Source organism: Amblyraja radiata, chromosome 10 (assembly GCF_010909765.2).
Source record: "Amblyraja radiata isolate CabotCenter1 chromosome 10, sAmbRad1.1.pri, whole genome shotgun sequence".
In the NCBI taxonomy this organism is placed as follows: Eukaryota; Metazoa; Chordata; class Chondrichthyes; order Rajiformes; family Rajidae; genus Amblyraja; species Amblyraja radiata.
This window is the reverse complement of record NC_045965.1, coordinates 69,394,387-69,414,853: the sequence shown is the minus strand read 5'-3', so window position 1 is coordinate 69,414,853 and position 20,467 is coordinate 69,394,387. Positions and strand designations below refer to the sequence as shown.

The 20,467-nt window shown below is 48.9% G+C and overlaps 1 protein-coding gene across 1 annotated transcript in view; it reads left to right on the top strand.

Moving 5' to 3' along the window:
- Nucleotides 1-15,982, top strand: part of LOC116977428 (serine/threonine-protein kinase TNNI3K-like) — a 58,104-nt gene extending 42,122 nt beyond the window's left edge. The window contains exons 22-28 of the mRNA XM_033027856.1: nt 184-315; nt 3,940-4,061; nt 6,063-6,271; nt 8,310-8,413; nt 11,161-11,256; nt 12,844-13,027; nt 15,577-15,982. Of these exons, the coding sequence (XP_032883747.1) occupies nt 184-315; nt 3,940-4,061; nt 6,063-6,271; nt 8,310-8,413; nt 11,161-11,256; nt 12,844-13,027; nt 15,577-15,650 (921 nt within the window). The 3' untranslated portion in view covers nt 15,651-15,982. The remainder of the gene's footprint in view (nt 1-183; nt 316-3,939; nt 4,062-6,062; nt 6,272-8,309; nt 8,414-11,160; nt 11,257-12,843; nt 13,028-15,576) is intronic.
- The last annotated feature ends 4,485 nt before the right edge of the window (nt 15,983-20,467 follow it).

Below are 20,467 nucleotides of genomic sequence, written 5' to 3'. Positions count from 1 at the left end.
CCCCCCCCCCTCTCCCCCCCCCCCCTCAGCCATGATCACATTGAATGGCGGTGCTGGCTAGAAGGGCTGAATGGCCTACTCCTGCACCTATTGTCTGTTGATAGTTGGTCGGGGATCGCTGGTCGGCGCGAAGGACATGTTTCCGCGCTGTATCTCTAAACTCAACTCTCTCTCTCGCCCTAGACTAATGCCGACGCAGACTCCAGCTCCCCCGCCTCGCCTCCCCTCTCTCCTCGGTCATCAGCCTCCTCCACATCTGGCCGGAACATCTGCAGCAGCTGCGGGCTGGAGATCGTGGATCGCTACTTGTTGAAGGTGAGGCGGGGGGGATAGAACGGGAGATTGGTGTGGGCTGTTGAACCCTCTGGTCTACACGGATTAGGGAATGTGTAGGAAGGAACTGCAGGTGCTGGTTTACACCGAAGATAGACACAGAGTGCTGGAGTAACTCAGCGGGACAGGCAGCATCTCTGGAGAGAAGGAACGGGTGATGTTTTGGGTGCTCCGGTTTCCTCCCGCACTCTATAGACGTTTGTAGGTTAATTTAACCTGTAAATTGTCCACAGGTTGTGTGGGATAGTGTTAGTGTGCGGGGATCGCTGGTCGGTGCGGACTCGGTGGGCCGAAGGGCCTGTTTCTACGCTGTATTTCTAAGCTAAACAAAAAGACCTGCAATGTTTTCTCTGGCACGCCAGTGATTTGGGGGAAGGGGGTGGGGGGGGGGGGGGAGAGAAGAATAAGGGGGGGGGGGGGGGAGAGAAGAATAAGGAGTAAGCCATTTAGAACGGAGACGAGGAAACCTTTTTTCTCACAGAGAGTGGTGAGTCTGTGGAATTCTCTGCCTCAGAGGACGGTGGAGGCCGGTTCTCTGGATACTTTCAAGAGAGAGCTCTTAAAAATATCGTGACCTGACTGGAGCACAGTGGATTAAATGTTGGTTGTTTGAAAGTGCTTTCCATTCACCAATGTAATTACCTGGCATGGAGACTGGCCCTTCGGCCCATCGAGTCCCTTCCAACCATCAACCACCCACTACTCTAATCTTCTTTTATTCTACCCCTCACTGGCGGTAGTTTACAGTGGCCCATTAACTCCCCCCGCCCGCCCGCATGTCTTTGGAGTGTGGGAGGAAACCGGAGCAGGTGGTCATGGGGAGAACGTGCAAACTCCTCACAGACAGCATTTGAAGGTTGGGATGGAGCCCGGGTCTCTGGTGCTGTGAGGTAGCAGCTCTACCCGCTGCATCACCCAATATTACTGGTGTTTTTTTACTGGGTGGCACAGTGCTACAGCGGGTAGAGCTGCTGCCTCTCAGCATCAGAGACCTGGGATTGATCCTGACCCCTGGTGCTGCCTCTGTGGGATTTGCACGTTCTCCATCTGACTGCATGGGTTTACTCCGGGTGACAATAGGTGCAGGAGTAGGCCATTCGGCCCTTCGAGCCATTCAATGTGATCATGGCTGATCATCCCCAATCAGTACCCCGTTCCTGCCTCCCCATATCCCCTGACTCCTCTATCTTTAAGAGCCCTATCTAGCTCTCTCTTGAAAATATCCAGAGAACCTGCCTCCACCATCCTCTGAGGCAGAGACAAAGGACCTCTTTGCTCCTATACTTAACTCCTCTTATTATGAAGGCCAACATGCCATTCGCTTTCTTCACTGCCTGCTGTACCTGCATGCTTACTTTCATAGACTGATGAACAAGGACCCCCAGATCCCGTTGTACTCCCCCTTTTCCCAACTTGCTCCGGTTTCCTCTCACTTGCTAAAGATGTGCGAGTTTATAAGTAAACTGGCTTCTGTAGGTAACCCCTTGTGTGCAGGGAGTGGAGGAGAAAGTGGGATAGTATTGAACTTGTGAGAATGGGTGATGGATGGTTGGTGTGGGCTGAAGGGCCTGTTTCTGCGCTGTATCTCTAAACCAGGCTTTCCCAACGTTTCTCGTCCCGTTTACCCCGGCATTTACCCCCAGCCTGTTCAGTAATTGAAGTTTACGCTACTACTGACAAAGAACACGGAACATTTAAAATACTGTTTAACAAATTCAGAATCAACAAATGTACCCCCTGGGTTGGCAAAATTTACCCCCCGGTTGGGAACCTTTGCTCTAACCCAAGGGTTCTCAACTTGGGGTAAATTTCACCGACCCAGGGGGTAAATTTGTTGATTCTGGATTTGAACATTTTTTCTCATTGACTGACTGTTCTGGTATACCAGTATCTGTACATCAGGGACTGTCATATGTTGAGAGAATGGAGCGGCTGGGCTTGTACACTCTGGAGTTTAGAAGGATGAGAGGGCATCTCATTGAAACATATAAGATTATTAAGGGTTTGGACACGCTAGAGGCAGGAAACGTGTTCCCGATGTTGGGGGAACAGTTTAAGAATAAGGAGTAAACCATTTAGAACAGAGACGAGGAAACACTTTTTCACACAGAATTTGAATTGAATTTATTTTATTAGGGACAGTGCATATTAATAAACATTTGCATGTAATATGCAAGATTGTAGCCAGTGGCTAATTTCCATCTTTTGTCCCAACACAAGGTAAACACATCCCAAACAAGGTAAAAACAAAAGATAAAAACAAAAACAAAACAAACAATAAAGTAAAAAAGTAGCAGTTAAAGAGTACCATAGGATAATTTTAAGGTAGATTATGATTGCAATTTTGATTTTGCAGTAACCATGTTTTTAGATGTTTGGTAAATGAGGTAAGGGTTGGCAGATCCCGTATGACGCATGGTATCGCGTTCCAGGTCTGCGACGCTCGATATTAAAATACTGACTGCCCAAAGACACTTTTCCTAAACGGGACTATACAATCACCCCTGGAGGCTGCTCTTGTCGACCTATTTGTGTTTTTCTTTATGAAGTCCTTTAACGGAGGTGGGGCTAGTCCACGGAAGATTTTGTAAACCAAAATCGAGTCCGAATATTTTATTCCGTTTTCCCAGCTCAGCAGATCAAATTTCTTCAGGATGCTACAGTGATGGTACATTCTGGGCTTTTTGTCAGAGAGTTGTGAGTCTGTGGAATTCTCTGCCTCGGAGGGCGGTGGGGGGAAGGTTCTCTGGATACTTTTAAGATAGAGCAAGATAGGGCTCTTAACGATAGCGTGACCTGCGTGGGTTTTCTCCGGGAGCTCCTGTTTCCTCCCACACTCCAGACGTGCAGGTTTGTAGGTTAATTGGCTTGGTGTAAATGTAAATTGTCCCCAGTGTGTGTAGGATAGTGTTTCAAGACCTCTGCCGAGTTTGCCCTTGACTCGTACTCGCAGCATGATCGCAGCATGATCGTAGCTTGATCGTAGCTAGGTCGTAGCTAGGTCGTAGCTAGGTCGTAGCAGGTCGTGATGCTAGTCGTGGGTACTCGTGGCATCAAGTAGGTCGGGGCGTTGTTTCTAGCATGATGAAAATAGCCCACGAGTAAAAAAGGACGTGAAAGTCGGACAGGCCCTTTAGTGTACGGGGTTTGTGGTGCAGGAAACATGTTCCCCATGTTGGGGGAGTCCAGAACCAGGGGTCACAGTTTAAGAATAAGGGGTCGGCCATTTAGGACTAAGATGAGGAAACACTTTTTCACCCAGAGAGTTGTGGATCTGTGGAATTCTCTGCCACAGAAGGCAGTGGAGGCCGGTTCACTGGATGTTTTCAACAGTTAGATTTAGCTCTTGGGAATAACGGAGTCGGGGGATATGGAGAGAAGACAGGAACGGGATACTGATTGGGGATGATCAGCCGTGATCACAGTGAATGGCGGTGCTGGCTCGAAGGGCCGAATGGCCTACTCCTGGACCTATTGTCTATGTTTCTATCATTGCTGGTCGGTGTGGATTCGGTGGGCCGAAGGGCCTGTTTCCACGCTGTATCTCTAAACTATTTTAAACAACTTTTTGGTACATTGCCCACTAACAACCTTCATCCCTGGCAGGTGAACAAACTATGTTGGCACGTCCGATGCCTGGTCTGCAGTGTCTGTGGGACCCCTCTGGGCAGGCACTCCAGCTGCTACATCAAGGAGCTGGAGATATTTTGCAAGATGGACTATTTCAGGTAACTTGACCAAGTGCAGATAGGTGGGACTAGTGTAGCTGGGACATGTTGGCCAGTGTGGGTAAGTTGAGCAGAAGGGCCTGTTTCCACTCTGTATCACTATGACTCTCTCTATGACTATCTTCTGCAGCTGTCGTGTTGGATCATCCACAATCAGTACCCTGTTCCTGCTTTCTCCCCATATCCCCTGACTCCACTATCTTTAAGAGCCCTATCTAGCTCTCTCTTGAAAGTATCCAGAGAACCGGCCTCCACCGCCCTCTGAGGCAGAGAATTCCACAGACTCACCACTCTCTGTGAGAAAAAGTGTTTCCTCGTCTCCGTTCTAAATGGCTTACTCCTTATTCTTAAACTGTGGCCCCTGGTTCAGGACTCTCCCAACATCGGGAACATGTTTCCTGACTCTAGCATGTCCAAACCCTTAACAATCTTATATGTTTCAATGAGATTCCCTCTCATCCTTCTAATCTCCAGAGTGAAAAAGCCCAGCTGCTCCATTCTCTCAGCATATGACAGTCCCCCCATCCCGGGAATTAACCTTGTAAACCTAGGCTGCAACCCCTCAATAGCAAGAATGTCCTTCCTCAAATTAGGGGACCAAAACGACACACAATACTCCAGGCGTGGTCTCACTAGGGCTCTGTACAACTGCAGAAGGACCTCTTTGCTCCTATATTTGATTCCTCTTGTTATGAAGGCCAACATGCCATTCGCTTTCTTCACTGCCTGCTGTACCTGCATGGTTACTTTCATAGACTAATGTACAAGGACCCCCAGATCCAGTTGTACTTCCCCTTTTCCCAACTTGACGCCATCTAGATAGTAATCTGCCTTCCTGTTTTTGCTACCAAAGTGGATAACCTCACATTTATCTGCATTAAACTTCATCTGCCATGCATCTGCCCACTCCCCCAACCTGTCCAAGTCGCCCTGCATTCTCATAACTTCCTCCTCACAGTTCACACTGCCACCCAGCTTTGTGTCATCTGCAAATTTGCTAATGTTACTTTGAATCCCTTCATCCAAATCATTGATGTATATTGTAAATAGCTGCGGTCCCAGCACCGAGCCTTGCGGTACCCCACTAGTCACTGCCTGCCAATACGACCCGTTAATCCCTACTCTTTGTTTCCTGCCTGCCAACCACTTCCCTATCCATGTCAGCACCCTACACCCAATACTTTCTAAAGGTATGTCCTTTTATTCTGAGGCTGTGCCCTCTGGTCCTAGACTCTCCTACTAGTGGAAACATCCTCAGAGCAGAAGAGTTAGAGTTGGGAGGATAGAAACAAAAGCTGGAGTAACTGCGGGACAGGCAGCATCTCTGGAGAAAAAGGTTTAGGTGACGTTTTGTGTTGGGACCATCATTGGGTCTGAAGAAGGGTCTCGACCCAACCCTCCCCCCCAGAGATGCTGCCTGTCCTGCTGAGTTACTCCAGCTTTTTGTGTCTATCTTCTGTGCAGACCAGTTGAGTCTATTGTCCCGTGTACCGAGGTACAGCGAAAAGCTTTTGTTGCGTGCTAACCAGTCAGCGGGAAGACAAGACATGATTACAATCGAGCCGTCCACAGTGTACAGGTACAGGATAAAGGGAATAATGTTTAGTGCAAGGTAAAGCCAGCAAAGTCCGATCAAGGATAGTCCGAAGGTCACAATGAGGTAGATGGTAGTTCAGCATAAGATCATAGATCATCATGTGATCGTAGTAGAATTAGGCCATTCGGCCCATCGAGTCAGCTCCATTATTCAACAATGGCTGATCTATCTCTCCCTCCTAACCCCATTCTCCTGCCTTCTCCCCATCACCCCTGACACCCGCACTGATCCAGAAACACTGCTCTCTGGTTGTGGTAGGATGGTTCATTGCCTAATAACAGCTGAGGTGAAACTGTCCCTGAATCTGTAGTTTGTATGGTTGTCAATCCCTCTGCCCCCCCCCCCCCCCCCCCCCCCCCACCTAGCGTTCCCCCAACCCCCGCTGACCCTCGCTGTTCCCACAGGCGCTACGGGACGCGATGTGCCCGGTGTGGTCGGCAGGTACAGGCGACAGACTGGATCCGTAGGGCCAGGGGCAACGTCTACCACCTGGCCTGCTTCGCCTGCTTCTCCTGCAAGAGACAACTGTCCACTGGAGAGGAGTTTGCCCTGGTGGATGAGAAGGTGGTCTGTCGAGTCCACTACGATTGCCTGGTGGACAACATCAACACTGGTAACGATTCATTACGGGGGGGGGGGGGGGTGAGGATGTGAGGGTTAGCTCAGTTACTCCAGCACTTTGTCATTTTTAATTTTGGTGTGTTTAGGCTGAGTGACATGATGAGTCTTGGACCATGTGGACAGTTTGCTGATCAATTGTAAACTGTTCCTCTGGCCAAGGATTGGAAGGCTGGGATGGAATTCCAAGAATAGGAAATGGTCTGGATTAAAGTAAACAGAGTGCTGGAGTAACTCAGCGGGTCAGGCAGCATCTGTGGAGAACATGGATAGGTGACGTTTCACAGAGTGCTGGAGTAACTCAGCGGGTCAGGCAGCATCTGTGGAGAACATAGATAGGTGACGTTTCACAGAGTGCTGGAGCAACTCAGCGGGTCAGGCAGCATCTGTGGAGAACATGGATAGGTGACGTTTCACAGAGTGCTGGAGTAACTCAGCGGGTCAGGCAGCATCTGTGGAGACGAGGATAAGTGCGGATATTCTGAGCTGCAGATTGTTGTATTTGAGTCCAGTGTTTAAATGTCATATGTACCGACAACAGACCAATGATCTGTGTGTTTGAGTCTAGTTTATTGTCCCGTGTACCGAGGTACAGTGAAAAGCTTGTGTTGCGTGCTAACCAGTCAGCGGAAAGACAATACATGATTACAATCGCGCCGTCCACAGTGTACAGATACAGGATAAAGGGAATAACGTGACTAATGTCTATAGACAATAGGTGCAGGAGTAGGCCATTCGGCCCTTTGAGCCAGCACCGCCATTCAATGTGATCATGGCTGATCATCCCCAATCAGTACCCCGTTCCTGCCTTCTCCCCATATCCCTTGACTCCGCTATGTCTAAGAGCCCTATCTAGCTCTCTCTTGAAAGTATCCAGAGAACCGGCCTCCACCGTCCTCTGAGGCAGAGAATTCCACAGACTCACAACTCTCTGGGTGGAAAAAAATGTTTCCTCGTCTCCGTTCTAAATGGCTTGCCCCTTATTCTTAAACTGTGTCCCCTGGTTCTGGACTCCCCCAACATCGGGAACATGTTTCCTGCATCTAGCGTGTCCAAACCCTTAATAATCTAATGTTTCAATGAGATTGCCTCTCATCCTTCTAAACTCCAGAGTGTACAAGCCCAGCCGCTCCATTCTCTCAACATATGACAGTCCCGCCATCCTGTTAATTAAGCTTGTGAACCTTCGCTGCACTCCCTCAATAGCAAGAATGTCCTTCCTCAAATTAGGGGACCAAAACTACACACAATACTCCGGGTGCAAGATAAAGCCAGTAACGTCCGATCAAAGATTGTCTGAGGGTTTCCAGAGGTAGATAGTGGCTAAGGACTGCTCTCTAGTTGGTGATAGGATGCTGCAGGTTTACACACCCAATAATATGCAATAACACGCAAATATGCAATAATAATTAATATAATAAACTAACTAGACCCACAGTACAAAACTGAAGCGGGCAGTGCAACCACCGACACTGTCCGCAGAAGATCACAGTTGCTGAGGTTAGTGTTGTGCCGTGTTCAAGAGCCTGATGGTTGTTGGGAAGAAGCTGTTCCTGAACCTGGGGGTCACGGTTTTCAGGCTCCTGTACCTTCTTCCCCATGGCAGCAGCGAGATGAGAGCGTGGCCAGGGTGGTGTGGGTCTCTGATGATGCTGGCGGCCTTATTGAGGCAGCGACTCCTGTAGATCCCTTCGATGGTGGGGGGGGTCAGTATTGTGATGGACCTTCGATGGTGGGGGGGTCAGTACTGTGATGGACCTTCGATGGTGGGGAGGTCAGTACTGTGATGGACCTTCGATGGTGGGGAGGTCAGTACTGTGATGGACCTTCGATGGTGGGGAGGTCAGTACTGTGATGGGCTGGGCAGTGGCCACCACTCTCTGTAATGTCTTCATTCCTGGGCGTTTGAGTTGTGCCACTGTTACTTGCATCTCAAGCCTGGGGATCGTGGACCACACAACATACTCGGCTTGTTTTAAATGATTGTAAATATTGTTGCCTCGCACGGTTTGAGACGAGCTGACTTCTTGCAGGGCGGGGACTTGGTGAGGAGGGAGTGATGTCCGTGGATCAAGATGCGAGTCAGCCCAGACCAACCAAGCGAGCACGGACCAGCTTCACAGCCGAGCAGCTGCAGGTAACCACCTGAAGAATTCATTCATGTCCAGCCCTGCGACCATGTGCTTGCCTGACACACCTTTACCTGCCGCCCCCTGTACCTGCCGCCCCCTGTACCTGCCGCCCCCTGTACCTGCCGCCCCCTGTACCTGCCGCCCCCTGTACCTGCCGCCCCCTGTACCTGCCGCCCCCTGTACCTGCCGCCCCCTGTACCTGCCGCCCCCTGTACCTGCCGCCCCCTGTACCTGCCGCCCCCTGTACCTGCCGCCCCCTGTACCTGCCGCCCCCTGTACCTGCCGCCCCCTGTACCTGCCGCCCCCTGTACCTGCCGCCCCCTGTACCTGCCGCCCCCTGTACCTGCCGCCCCCTGTACCTGCCGCCACCGTGTGATCAGTTCAGTTTGGTTTCGTGATGCAGTATGGAAACGGTCATAAGGTCATATGATAGGAGAAGGATGAGGCCATGCGGCCCATCTAGTCTACTCCACCAATCAATCATAGCTGATCTATATCTCCCTCCTAACCCATTTCTCCTGCTTTCTCCCCAAAATGCCTGACACTAATCAACTATCAGTGTAGAAAGGAACTGCAGATGCTGGTTTCTATTGAAGATAAACACAAAATCTACAATTGGAGAGGGAGAAGGGTAGATCGGAGGTGTCAGTGTTACAGTTGAATAAAGGGGACTATGGGGCCATGAGGGAGGAGCTGGCCAAAGTTGACTGGAAAGATACACTAGCAGGGATGAAAGTGGAACAACAATGGCAAGCATTTCTAGGAATAATACAGAAGATGCAGGATCAGTTCATTCCAAAGAGGAAGAAAGATTCCAAGGGGAGTAAGGGGCGACCGTGGCTGACAAGGGACGTCAGGGACAGTATAAAAATTAAAAGAGAAGTACAACGTAGCAAAGATGAGCGGGAAGCAAGAGGATTGGGTAATGTTTAAAGAACAACAGAAGATAATTAAAAAGACAATACAGGAAGAAAAGATGAGGTACGAAGGTAAGCTAGCCAAGAATATTAAGCAGGATAGTAAAAGCTTCTTTAGGTATGTGAAGAGGAAAAAATTAGTTGAGACCAAAGTTGGACCCTTGAAGACCGAAAAAGGTGAATTTATTATGGGGAACAAGGAAATGGCAGATGAGTTGAACAGGTACTTTGGATCTGTCTTCACTAAGGAGGACACAAACAAACTTCCTGATGTACTAGTGCCCAGAGGATCTGGGGTGACGGGTGACCTGAAGGAAATCCACATTAGGCAGGAAATGGTGTTGGGTAGACTGATGGGACTGAAGGCTGATAAATCCCCAGGGCCTGATGGTCTGCACCCCAGGGTACTTAAGGAAGTGGCTCTAGAAATCGTGGATGCATTGGTGATAATTTTCCAATGTTCTATAGACTCAGGAACAGTTCCTGTGGATTGGAGGGTAGCTAATGTTATCCCACTTGAAGAGGCAGGAGAGAAAAAACAGGGAATTATGGACCAGTTAGCCTGACATCGGTGTTGGGGAAGATGCTGGAGTCAATTATAAAAGATGAAGTTGCCACACATTTGGATAGCAGTAACAGGATCAGTCCGAGTCAGCATGGATTTACGAAGGGGAAATCATGCTTGACTAATCTTCTGGAATTTTTTGAGGATGTAACTAGGAAAATGGACAAGGGAGAGCCAGTGGATGTAGTGTACCTGGACTTTCAGAAAGCATTTGATAAGGTCCCACATAGGAGATTAGTGGGCAAAATTAGGGCACATGGTATTGGGGGTAGAGTGCTGACATGGATAGGGAACTGGTTGGCAGTCAGGAAACAAAGAGTAGGGATTAACGGGTCCCTTTCAGAATGGCAGGCAGTGACTAGTGGGGTACCGCAAGGCTCGGTGCTGGGACCGCAGCTATTTACAATATACATCAATGATTTGGATGAAGGGATTCAAAGTAACATTAGCAAATTTGCAAACGACACAAAGCTGGGTGGCAGTGTGAACTGTGAGGAGGATGTTATGAGAATGCAGGGTGACTTGGACAGGTTGGGGGAGTGGGCAGATGCATGGCAGATGAAGTTTAATGCAGATAAATGTGAGGTTATCCACTTTGGTAGCAAAAAACAGGAAGGCAGATTACTATCTAAATGGCATCAAGTGGGGAAAAGGGGAAGTACAACGGGATCTGGGGGTCCTTGTTCATCAGTCTATGAAAGTAAGCATGCAGGTACAGCAGGCAGTGAAGAAAGCGAATGGCATGTTGGCCTTTATAACAAGAGGAATCGAATATAGGAGCAAAGAGGTCCTTCTGCAGTTGTACAGAGCCCTAGTGAGACCACACCTGGCGTATTGTGTACAGTTGTGGTCCACTAATTTGAGGAAGGACATTCTTGCTATTGAGGGAGTGCAGTGTAGGTTTACAAGGTTAATTCCCGGGATGGCGGGACTGTTATATGCTGAGAGAATGGAGCGGCTGGGCTGGTACACTCTGGAGTTTAGAAGGATGTGAGGGTATCTCATTGAAACATAAGATTGTTACGGGTTTGGACACGCTAGAGGCAGGAAACATGTTCCCGATGTTGGGATCGCTGGCCGGCGCAGGCTCGGTGGGCTGAAGGGCCTGTTTCCACGCTGTATCTCTAAACTAAACTAAACTGTTTCCGCAGATGCTGCCTGACCCGAGTGTTTCCAGCATTCTGTGTTATTTGGGGTCGTTCTTTGACCGGCCTCCAGATATTCTAATCCCCGGGATGCTTCCAACACTGGTTTGTTCTTGTCCTTGCAGGTGATGCAAGCGCAGTTTACACAGGACAACAACCCTGACGCTCAGACACTTCAAACACTGGCCGAGACCACTGGGCTAAGCCGGCGAGTGATTCAAGTGAGTCCGTGTTAGAAACATAGACAACAGGTGCAGGAGTAGGCCATTCGGCCCCTCGAGCCAGCACCGCCATTCAATGTGATCATGGCTGATCATCCCCAATCAGTACCCCGTTCCTGCTTTCTCCCCATATCCATTGATTCCGTTAGCCCTAAGACCTAACTCTGAAAACATCCAGTGAATCAGCCTCAACTGTCTTCTGTGGCAGAGAATTCCACAGATTCACAACTCTCTGGGTGAATAGATTTTTCCTCATCTCAGTCTGAAATGGCCGACCCCTTATTCTTAAACTGTGTGACCCCTGGTTCTGGACTCCCCCAACATGGGGAACATTTTTCCTGCTTCTAGCCTGTCCAATCCCTTAATAATTTTATGTTTCAATAAGTTCCCCTCTGATCTTTCTAAGATCCAGTGAATACAATTCCAGTCGACCCATTCTTTCATCACATGTCAGTCCCGCCACCTTTTGTGAAGGTCGCTCCACTCTGAATAACTTGCATTGAGGAATTGGGGTGAATGTACAAGATGTTGGTGAGGCCACATTTGGGAGTATTATGTCCCATTCCTGCTATAGGAACAAGGCCACTAGTTGGGACTAGTTCACAAGTTCATATGTGATGGGGTAGAATTAGGCCATTCAGCCCATCTAGTCTACTCCACCACTTAATCATGGCTGATCTATCTCTCCTAACCCCATTCTCCTGCCTTCTCCCCATAACCCCTGACACCCGCACTAATCAAAAATCTATATATCTCTGCCTTAAATATATCCACTGACTTGTGGCCTCCACAGCCGTCTGTGGCAAAGAATTCCACAGATTCACCACCCTCTGACTAAAGAAATTCCTCCTCATCTCCTTCCTATAGGAACATCTTTTAACTCTGAGGCTGTGCCCTCTGGTCCTAGACTCTCCCACTAGTGGAAACATCCTCTCCACATCCACTCTATCCAGGAGTGTAGATGGGGCATGTTGGTGTGCGTGGGCTAGTTCATGTGTACCGAGGTACAGTGAAAAGCTTTCTTGTTGCATGCTAACCAGTCGGCCAAGCTGTCCAAGGTGTACAGATACAAGTTGGTCCGCAAGGCATGTTTCTGTGCTGCCTGACTCCCTGAAGCTACGTTTTTAAGTAGGAACTGCAGATGCTGGAAAATCGAAGGTACACAAAAATGCTGGAGAAACTCAGCGGGTGCAGCAGCATCTATGGAGCGAAGGAAATAGGCAACGTTTCGGGCCGAAATCCCCATCAGTCTGAAGAAGGGTTTCGGCCCGAAACGTTGCCTATTTCCTTCGCTCCATAGATGCTGCTGCACCCGCTGAGTTTCTCCAGCCTTTTTGTGTACCCTGAAGCTATGACTAGCTCTATAATAATTTGTCTGGAGCTAAAAAGCGTTTTCTGAAAAAGCATTATTAATGTTTTATATTTTTATGTTGATGTAATATTAATAACATTATTAGTGTTTTGTGTGTCATTCACAACTGTCACTGTATGTCATGTTGTCACTTGTGGGCGGAGCACCAAGGCAAATTCCTTGTATGTGAATACTTGGCCAATAAACGTATTCATTCATTCATTACCATGTTTCAGGTTTGGTTTCAAAACTGCCGAGCTCGACACAAAAAGCACGTGGGTCCGGGCCAACTGCCCGCCACACCAGCGTCCACTACTCACCTGGAGAACATGTCACCACACACCATGGAGCAGGTGGTATTCACTACATATGGGGCACCCGATGGGCAGATACTGGCCAGCCTGCACACCTACATGGACTGTAAGTTGTGTTTGGGTGATATGATGAGTTGATATTGTCATATGGCAGGTTACAACCCAATGGTATGAATGTTGATTCATCCAACTTCAAGTAACCCCGACATCCCCTCTATCTCCGTCCCTCCCCCATCCAACTCTTTGTGCTAGTTTCAAAGTCTTCAGTCTCGTCGCCTGTAACTCGTTTTCATCTAGATCACAGCTAACAGTGTTTAAGAAGGAACTGCAGATGCTGGGAAAATCAAAGATAGACAAAAAGGCTGGAGAAACTCAGCGGGTGCAGCAGCATCTATGGAGCGAAGGAAATAGGCGACGTTTCAGGTCGAGACCCTTCTTCAGACTGATGTGGGAGTGCGGGGGAATGTCACCTATTTCAGAGTTACTCCAGCACTCTGAAACGTCACCTATCCATGTTCTCCATAGATGCTGCCTGACCCGCTGAGTTACGCCAGCACTCTGTGAAACGCCACCTATCCATGTTCTCCACAGATGCTGCCTGACCCGCTGAGTTACTCCAGCACTCTGTGAAACGTCACCTATCCATGTTCTCCACAGATGCTGCCTGACCCGCTGAGTTACTCCAGCACTCTGTGAAACGTCACCTATCCATGTTCTCCTCAGATGCTGCCTGACCCGCTGAGTTACTCCAGCTTTTGTGTCTACCTTGAGTTTAGTTTTCCCTTTTCCATGCTGTTTCACTAAAGTCTATAGAAGCTGCAGGAACGGATAGAATGATGACTTTCAAAAGATATTTCCCCTCCAGTTTTGGACATTTCCACCCTGGGAGAAAAAGGTTCTGTGTCTACTCTATCTATGGCACTCGTATCTGGAACACGCTACCAGAGGGAGTGCGGGCGGCACAGTGGGTAGAGCTGCTGCCTCACAGCGACAGAGACCCGGGTTCCATCCTGGCTACGGGTGCTGTCCGTAGGGAGTTTGTACGTTCTCTCTGTGACTGCGTGGGTTTTCTCGTGGTTTCCTCACTCACTAACAAAGACGTGCAGGTTGATTGGCTTCAGTAGGTTGTAAAATTGTCCCTAGTGTGTGTCGGATAGTGTATGGGGTGGGGTGATCGTTGGTCAGCGTAGACTCTGTAGACCGAATGTCCTGTTTCCACACTGTATCTCCAAGGTCTAATTCTACTACACAAGTGGATTGAATTATGTCTTTGAAAATATATTGTGCAGATATACGGAGAGGAAGTGATTGACAACTTTATTGTCACGTGTACTGAGGTACAGTGAAACGTTTTGTTGGATTCATTGCCACAGACGGCTGTGGAGGCCACAAGTCAGTGGATATATTTAAGGCAGAGATAGATAGATTCTTGATTAGTACAGGTGTCGGGGGTTATGGGGAGAAGGCAGGAGAATGGGGTTAGGAGGGAGAGATAGATCAGCCATGATTGAATGGCAGAGTAGACTTGATGGGCCGAATGGCCTAATTCTACTCCTATGACTTTCTCCTAAAAAGCATTTTGGCTGGCATGGGCAAAGTGGGCAGAAGGGCCTGCATCTATAATTGTGCCGATATTTCTATACAGGTGCATGAGTTTGTTCAAGTGTGGACGGCACGGACTCGTTGGGCCAAAAGGCCTGTTTTCACTCTAAACTAAAGCTACAAGTTTTTGAAGATAGACACAAAATGCTGGAGTAACCCAGCGGGACAGGCAGCATCTCTGGAGAAAAGGAATAGGTGGCGTTTTGGGTCGAGACCCTTCTCTCCAGAGATGCTGCCTGTCCCGCTGAGTTACTCCAGCTTTTTGTGTCTATCTTCAGTTTAAACCGGCGTCTGCAGTTCCTTCCAGTACATTTCTCTGTACCCTTTTCCCGTTAAATTGAATAAATTTCAATTTGATTAAAACATCTTCCTCTCTCTCTCCCCGCTCAGGTGTTCAGTATCAGAGTATAGATGTTGGGAGGTCATGTTGCAGTTGTATAAGACCACAAATGTGGCCACACAGTTGGTGAGACCACATTTAGAATATTGTGTTCAGTTCTGGGCACCATGTTATAGGAAAGATACTGTCAAGCTGGAAAGGGTTCAGAGAAGATTTACGAGGATGTTGCCAGGACTAGAGAGTGTGAGCTACAGGGAGAGGTTGAGTAGGCTGGGTCTCTATTCCATGGAGCGCAGGAGGATGAGGGGTGATGCACAGAGTCTCTTGCCCTAGGTTCAAGGTGAATGGGAAAAGATTTAATAGGAATCTGAGGGGTAACTTTTTCACACAAAGGGTGGTGGGTGTATGGAACAAGCTGCCAGAGGAGGTAGTTGAGGCTGGGACTATCCCAACGTTTAAGAAACAGACAGGTATTTGGATAGGACCGGTTTGGATGGATATGGACCAAGCGCAGGCAGGTGGGACTAGTGTAGGGTCTGTTTCCATTCTGTATCACTCTGTGACTGAGTAACGTCACCTGGCTGTGCCCCAGAGCTGGCTGTGCCCCAGAGCTGGCTGTGCCCCAGAGCTGGCTGTGCCCCTTCCTGCAACTGCGGTTCCTTCCCACACACCACAAGAGTTTGAGTTTGAACTTGTTCTGATTTCTCCAACAGCCCAGTCTCAGACACTTGGCTTCCCAGATCACGGCACTCATTTGATGACAGAGCTGGCCCCGGGTCACGCCTGAATCTTCTTGGATTAACTCTTCATATTGGACGATGATGGGACCAACCTCCTAGAGTTGGGGAACCTTCCCCACCCTGACTCTTGTATTTATTGGTGTTTAATTGGAGCACTTTGATTCATACTTGGTGACACGCGTGCCAAATGTTTACAATCCCACCTGTGTGTGAGTGTGTGTGTGTGTGTGAATTCACACTAGTTTATATTGCTAAGTTATTGTTGAAGAATGTATTCCCTGTTTGCAAACCCTGTGTTTTATGCCATTGGCTATTGAAAGGAACTCGTGTGAGGAATATTGTCGTAAGTTTCACATTTTTTCTGTTGGCATCTTTTGGATTCGGAGCCTTAAACACAAATAAACATTTGCTACTGTTCTTGTTTCCAGTTCAGTCTTGTTCACTAGAACGCTCACCGCCAGTGTTCAAATAGCAGCTCTTTTATTCTGGAGGAGAGCGGAGGAGGAAGTATGTACACCCTGGTTTACAATCCTGGCAAGATGCCAACACCAGCAACAGACAGGTCATCGCAGACCTCATAGTGAAACCACCAGCATTTGACCTCTTGTTATAATGGCCTGTTGGCCTTCATAACAACAGGAGTTGAATATAGGAGCAAAGAGGTCCTTCTGCAGTTGTACAGAGCCCTAGTGAGACCACACCTGGAGTATTGTGTGCAGTTTTGATCCCCTAATTTGAGGAAGGACATTCTTGCTATTGAGGGAGTGCAACATAGGTTTACAAGGTTAATTCCCGGGATGGCGGGACTGTCATATGCTGAGAGAATGGAGTTGCTGGGCTTGTACACTCTGGAATTTAGAAGGATGAGAGGATATCTCATTGAAACATATAAGATTGTTAAGGGTTTGGGCACACTAGAGGCAGGAAACATGTTCTCGATGTTGGGGGAGTCCAGAGGTAGAGGCCACAGTTTAAGAATAAGGGGTAAGCCATTTAGAATGGAGATGAGGAAACACTTTTTCACACAGAGAGTTGTGAGTCTGTGGAATTCTCTGCCTCAGAGGGCGGTGGAGGCCGGTTCTCTGGATGCTTTCAAGAAAGCTGGATAGGGCTCTTAAAGATAGCGGAGTCGGGGGATATGGGGAGAAGGCAGGAACGGGGTACTGATTGGGGATGATCAGCCATGATCACAGTGAATGGCGGTGCTGGCTCGAAGGGCCGAATGGCCTACTCCTGCACCTATTGTCTATTGAACTACGTATTCTCAGAAACAGTGATATTTTTCTGCAGATTTGAGGGTGATTCAACTAGAAAACATTTGCTCTCATTTCAAACCTCCTTCTTGCCTGTGTCGGGCACAGCCGAACGTTGTGGACTGGATAGACTCGGCTTGTACTCGCTAGAATTCAGAATATTGTGGGGGGATCTTATAGAAACTTCCAATTTCTTAAGGAGTTGGACAGGCTAGATGCAGGAAGATTATTCCTGATGTTGGGGAAGTCCAGAACTAGGGGTCACAGTTTAAGGATAAGGGGGAAATCTTTTAGGACCGAGATGAGAAAATCAATTTTCACACAGAGAGTGGTGAATCTCTGGAATTCTCTGCCACAGAAGGTAGTTTGAGGCCAGTTCATTGGCTATATTTTAAGTTAGATGTGGCCCTTGTGGCTAAAGGGATCAGGGGGTATGGAGAGAAGGCAGGTACAGGATACTGAGTTGGATGATCAGCCATGATCATATTGAATGGCGGTGCTGGCTCGAAGGGCCGAATGGCCTACTCCTGCACCTATTTTCTATGTTTCTATGTAGATCAAGGGGAGACGTCCAGGCCAGGACAGCATCACTTACTGGGTGGGTGGTGTTGATGGCCCCAGGGGAAAGCTTCAGTGGGCAGTCATTCACCATGTGTAGGATGGTCTGGTCTGGATGTCTGCAGTCTCAAGCAGGGCTGTCTGTCGTCCCCCACTGATGTAGGTGCTAGGCTGTTCTTGCATGGAGGGTGCGGGTTCTGTTCAGGGTTCGCCATTGCTTGCGATGGAGGTCAAAACCCAGTGGTTTCACTGCGATGACCTCTCCGTTGTTGGTTTTATAGTAGACAACAGGTGCAGGAGTTGGCCATTCGGCCCTTCGAGCCAGTACCACCATTCAATGTGATCATGGCTGATCATCCACAATCAGTACCCCGTTCCTGCCTTCTCCCCATATCCCCTGACTCCACTATCTTTAAGAGCCCTATCTAGCTCCCTCTTGAAAGTATCCAGAGAACCTGCCTCCACCACCCTCTGAGGCAGAGAATTCCACAGACTCACCACTCTCTGTGTGAAAAAGTGTTTCCTCGTCTCCATTCTAAATGGCTTACCCCTTATTCTTAAACTGTGGCCTCTACTTCTGGACTCCCCCCAACATCGGGAACATGTTTCCTGCCTCTAGTGTGTCCAAACCTTTAAACTGTGGCCCCTGGTTCTGGATTCTTCCAACATCAGTTGAGTTTATTGTCCCGTGTACCGAGGTACAGTGAAAAGCTTTTGTTGCGTGCTAACCAGTCAGTGGAAAGACAATACATGATTACAATCGAGCCGTCCACAGATACATGATAAGGGAATAACGTTTAGTGCAAGGTTAAGCCGGCAAAGTCCGATCAAGGATAGTCCGAGGGTCACCAGTGAGGTAGATGGGAGGTCAGGACCGCTCTCTAGTTGGTGAGAGGACGGTTCAGTTGCCTGATAACAGCCGGGAAGAAACTGTCCCTGAATCTGGAGGTGTATGTTTTCTCTTGTGTCTGCTGCCCTCTGGAGCTGAAAGTAAGTATTGCTGCAGAGATTGGACAGCAGATCGACACTATCTGCAACCGCAAGAAATGCAACACCTGTCCCTTCACCTCCCCCCTCGACTCCATTCAAGGTCCCAAGCAGTCGTTCCAGGTGCGACAAAGGTTCACCTGTATCGCCTCCAACCTCATCTACTGCATCCGCTGCTCTAGATGTCAGCTGATTTACATCGGGGAGACTAAGCGGAGGTTGGGCGACCGTTTCGCCGAACACCTCCGCTCAGTCCGCAATAACCTACCTGAACTCCCGGTGGCTCAGCACTTCAACTCCCCCTCCCATTCCCAATCCGACCTCTCTGTCCTGGGTCTCCTCCATTGCCAGAGTGAGCAACAGCGGAAATTGGAGGAACAGCACCTCATATTCCGTCTGGGGTCCTTGCGTCCGGATGGCATTAACATTGAATTCTCCCAATTTTGCTAGTCCTTGCTGTCTCCTCCCCTTCCTCAACCCTCTAGCTGTCTCCTCCCACCCGTCCGCCCTCGGGCTCCTCCTCCTCCCCTTTTCCTTCCTTCTCCCCCCCCCCCCATCAGTCTGAAGAAGGGTTTCGGCCCGAAATGTTGCCTATTTCCTTCGCTCCATAGATGCTGCTGCACCCGCTGAGTTTCTCCAGCAATTTTGTGTACCTTCGACATAGTATGTTAAGTTTCAAATGAGGAACCCCCTCATCCTTCTGAGCTCCATCGAGTACAGGCCAAATGCAATACAGGTGATTAGTGCGGGTGTCAGAGTTTACGGGGAGAAGGCAGGAGAATGGGGTTAGGAGGGAGAGATAGATCAGCCGTGATTGAATGGCGGAGTACACTTGATGGGCCGAATGTACTCGCTGGAGTTTAGAAGGATGAGGGCGTACCTCATTGAAATGTACAGAATAGTGAAAGTCATGGATAGAGTGGATGTGGAGAGGATGTTTCCACTAGTGGGAGAGTCTAGGACCAGAGGGCACAGCCTCAGAATTAAAGGACGTTCCTTCAGGAAGGAGATGAGGAGGAATTTCGTTAGTCAGAGGGTGGTGAATCTGTGGAATTCTTTGCCACAGACGGCTGTGGAGGCCACAAGTCAGTGGATATATTTAAGGCAGAGATAGATAGATTCTTGATTAGTGCGGGTGTCAGAGGTTATGGGGAGAAGGCAGGAGAATGGGGTTAGGAGGGAGAGATAGATCAGCCATGATTGAATGGCGGAGTAGACTTGATGGGCCGAATGGCCTAATTCTAGTCCTATCACTTATGGCCCTATGATATTTCTATACAAGTGCAGGAGTTTGTTCAAGTGTGAGCGATCGCTGATCAGCATGGACTCGGAGGGCCGAAGGGCCTGTTTCCACTTTGAATCTGCATGGCGGTGCAGTGGGTAGAGCAGCTGCCTCACAGCGCCAGAGACCCGGGATCAAACCAGATTACGGGGGCCTTCTGTACAGAGTTTGTACGTTCTCCCTGTGACCTGCGTGTGTCTGCTAGTGTGTGTAGGATAGTGTTAGTGTGTGGGGATCGCTGGTCGGCATGGACTCGATGGGCCGAAGGGCCTGTTTCCGTGCTGTATCTCTAAACTAGTGTGTGTGGGATCGCTGGTCGGCATGGACTCGATGGGCCGAAGGGCCTGTTTCCGTGCTGTATCTCTAAACTAAACGACATCGCCAAGCCTCGTGCCTTCAAACGCTCGTCACAAGCAACAGACAATTTACTTAAAAACTTTTATTGAAAGCATTGGTGTGGAATAAAATTGTGCGTTGTGAGTAGGCAGATTATACTGGACAACACAAGGCAGCAAATGCCGAGTGTCGCCAGCTCCACGCAAGAGGATTTACAGCAAAATATTCATCTGTTTCTGCACAGCAGAAGAAGACACGGATTAAAAACCAAGCTTGAAATTGTCATGCAGATGATGAGCTTGCCGAGTTAAAACCGGTGGGGCCGACTGGTTCTTGGTTAGTATCGCTTTTAGATCAGTCCAGTGGGGGAGGGGCAAGGACTGGATCGCCCCCCCCCCCCCCCCACTCACCCCCGCCCAGTGGAGTCCGCACCCCTGAATTTAGATAG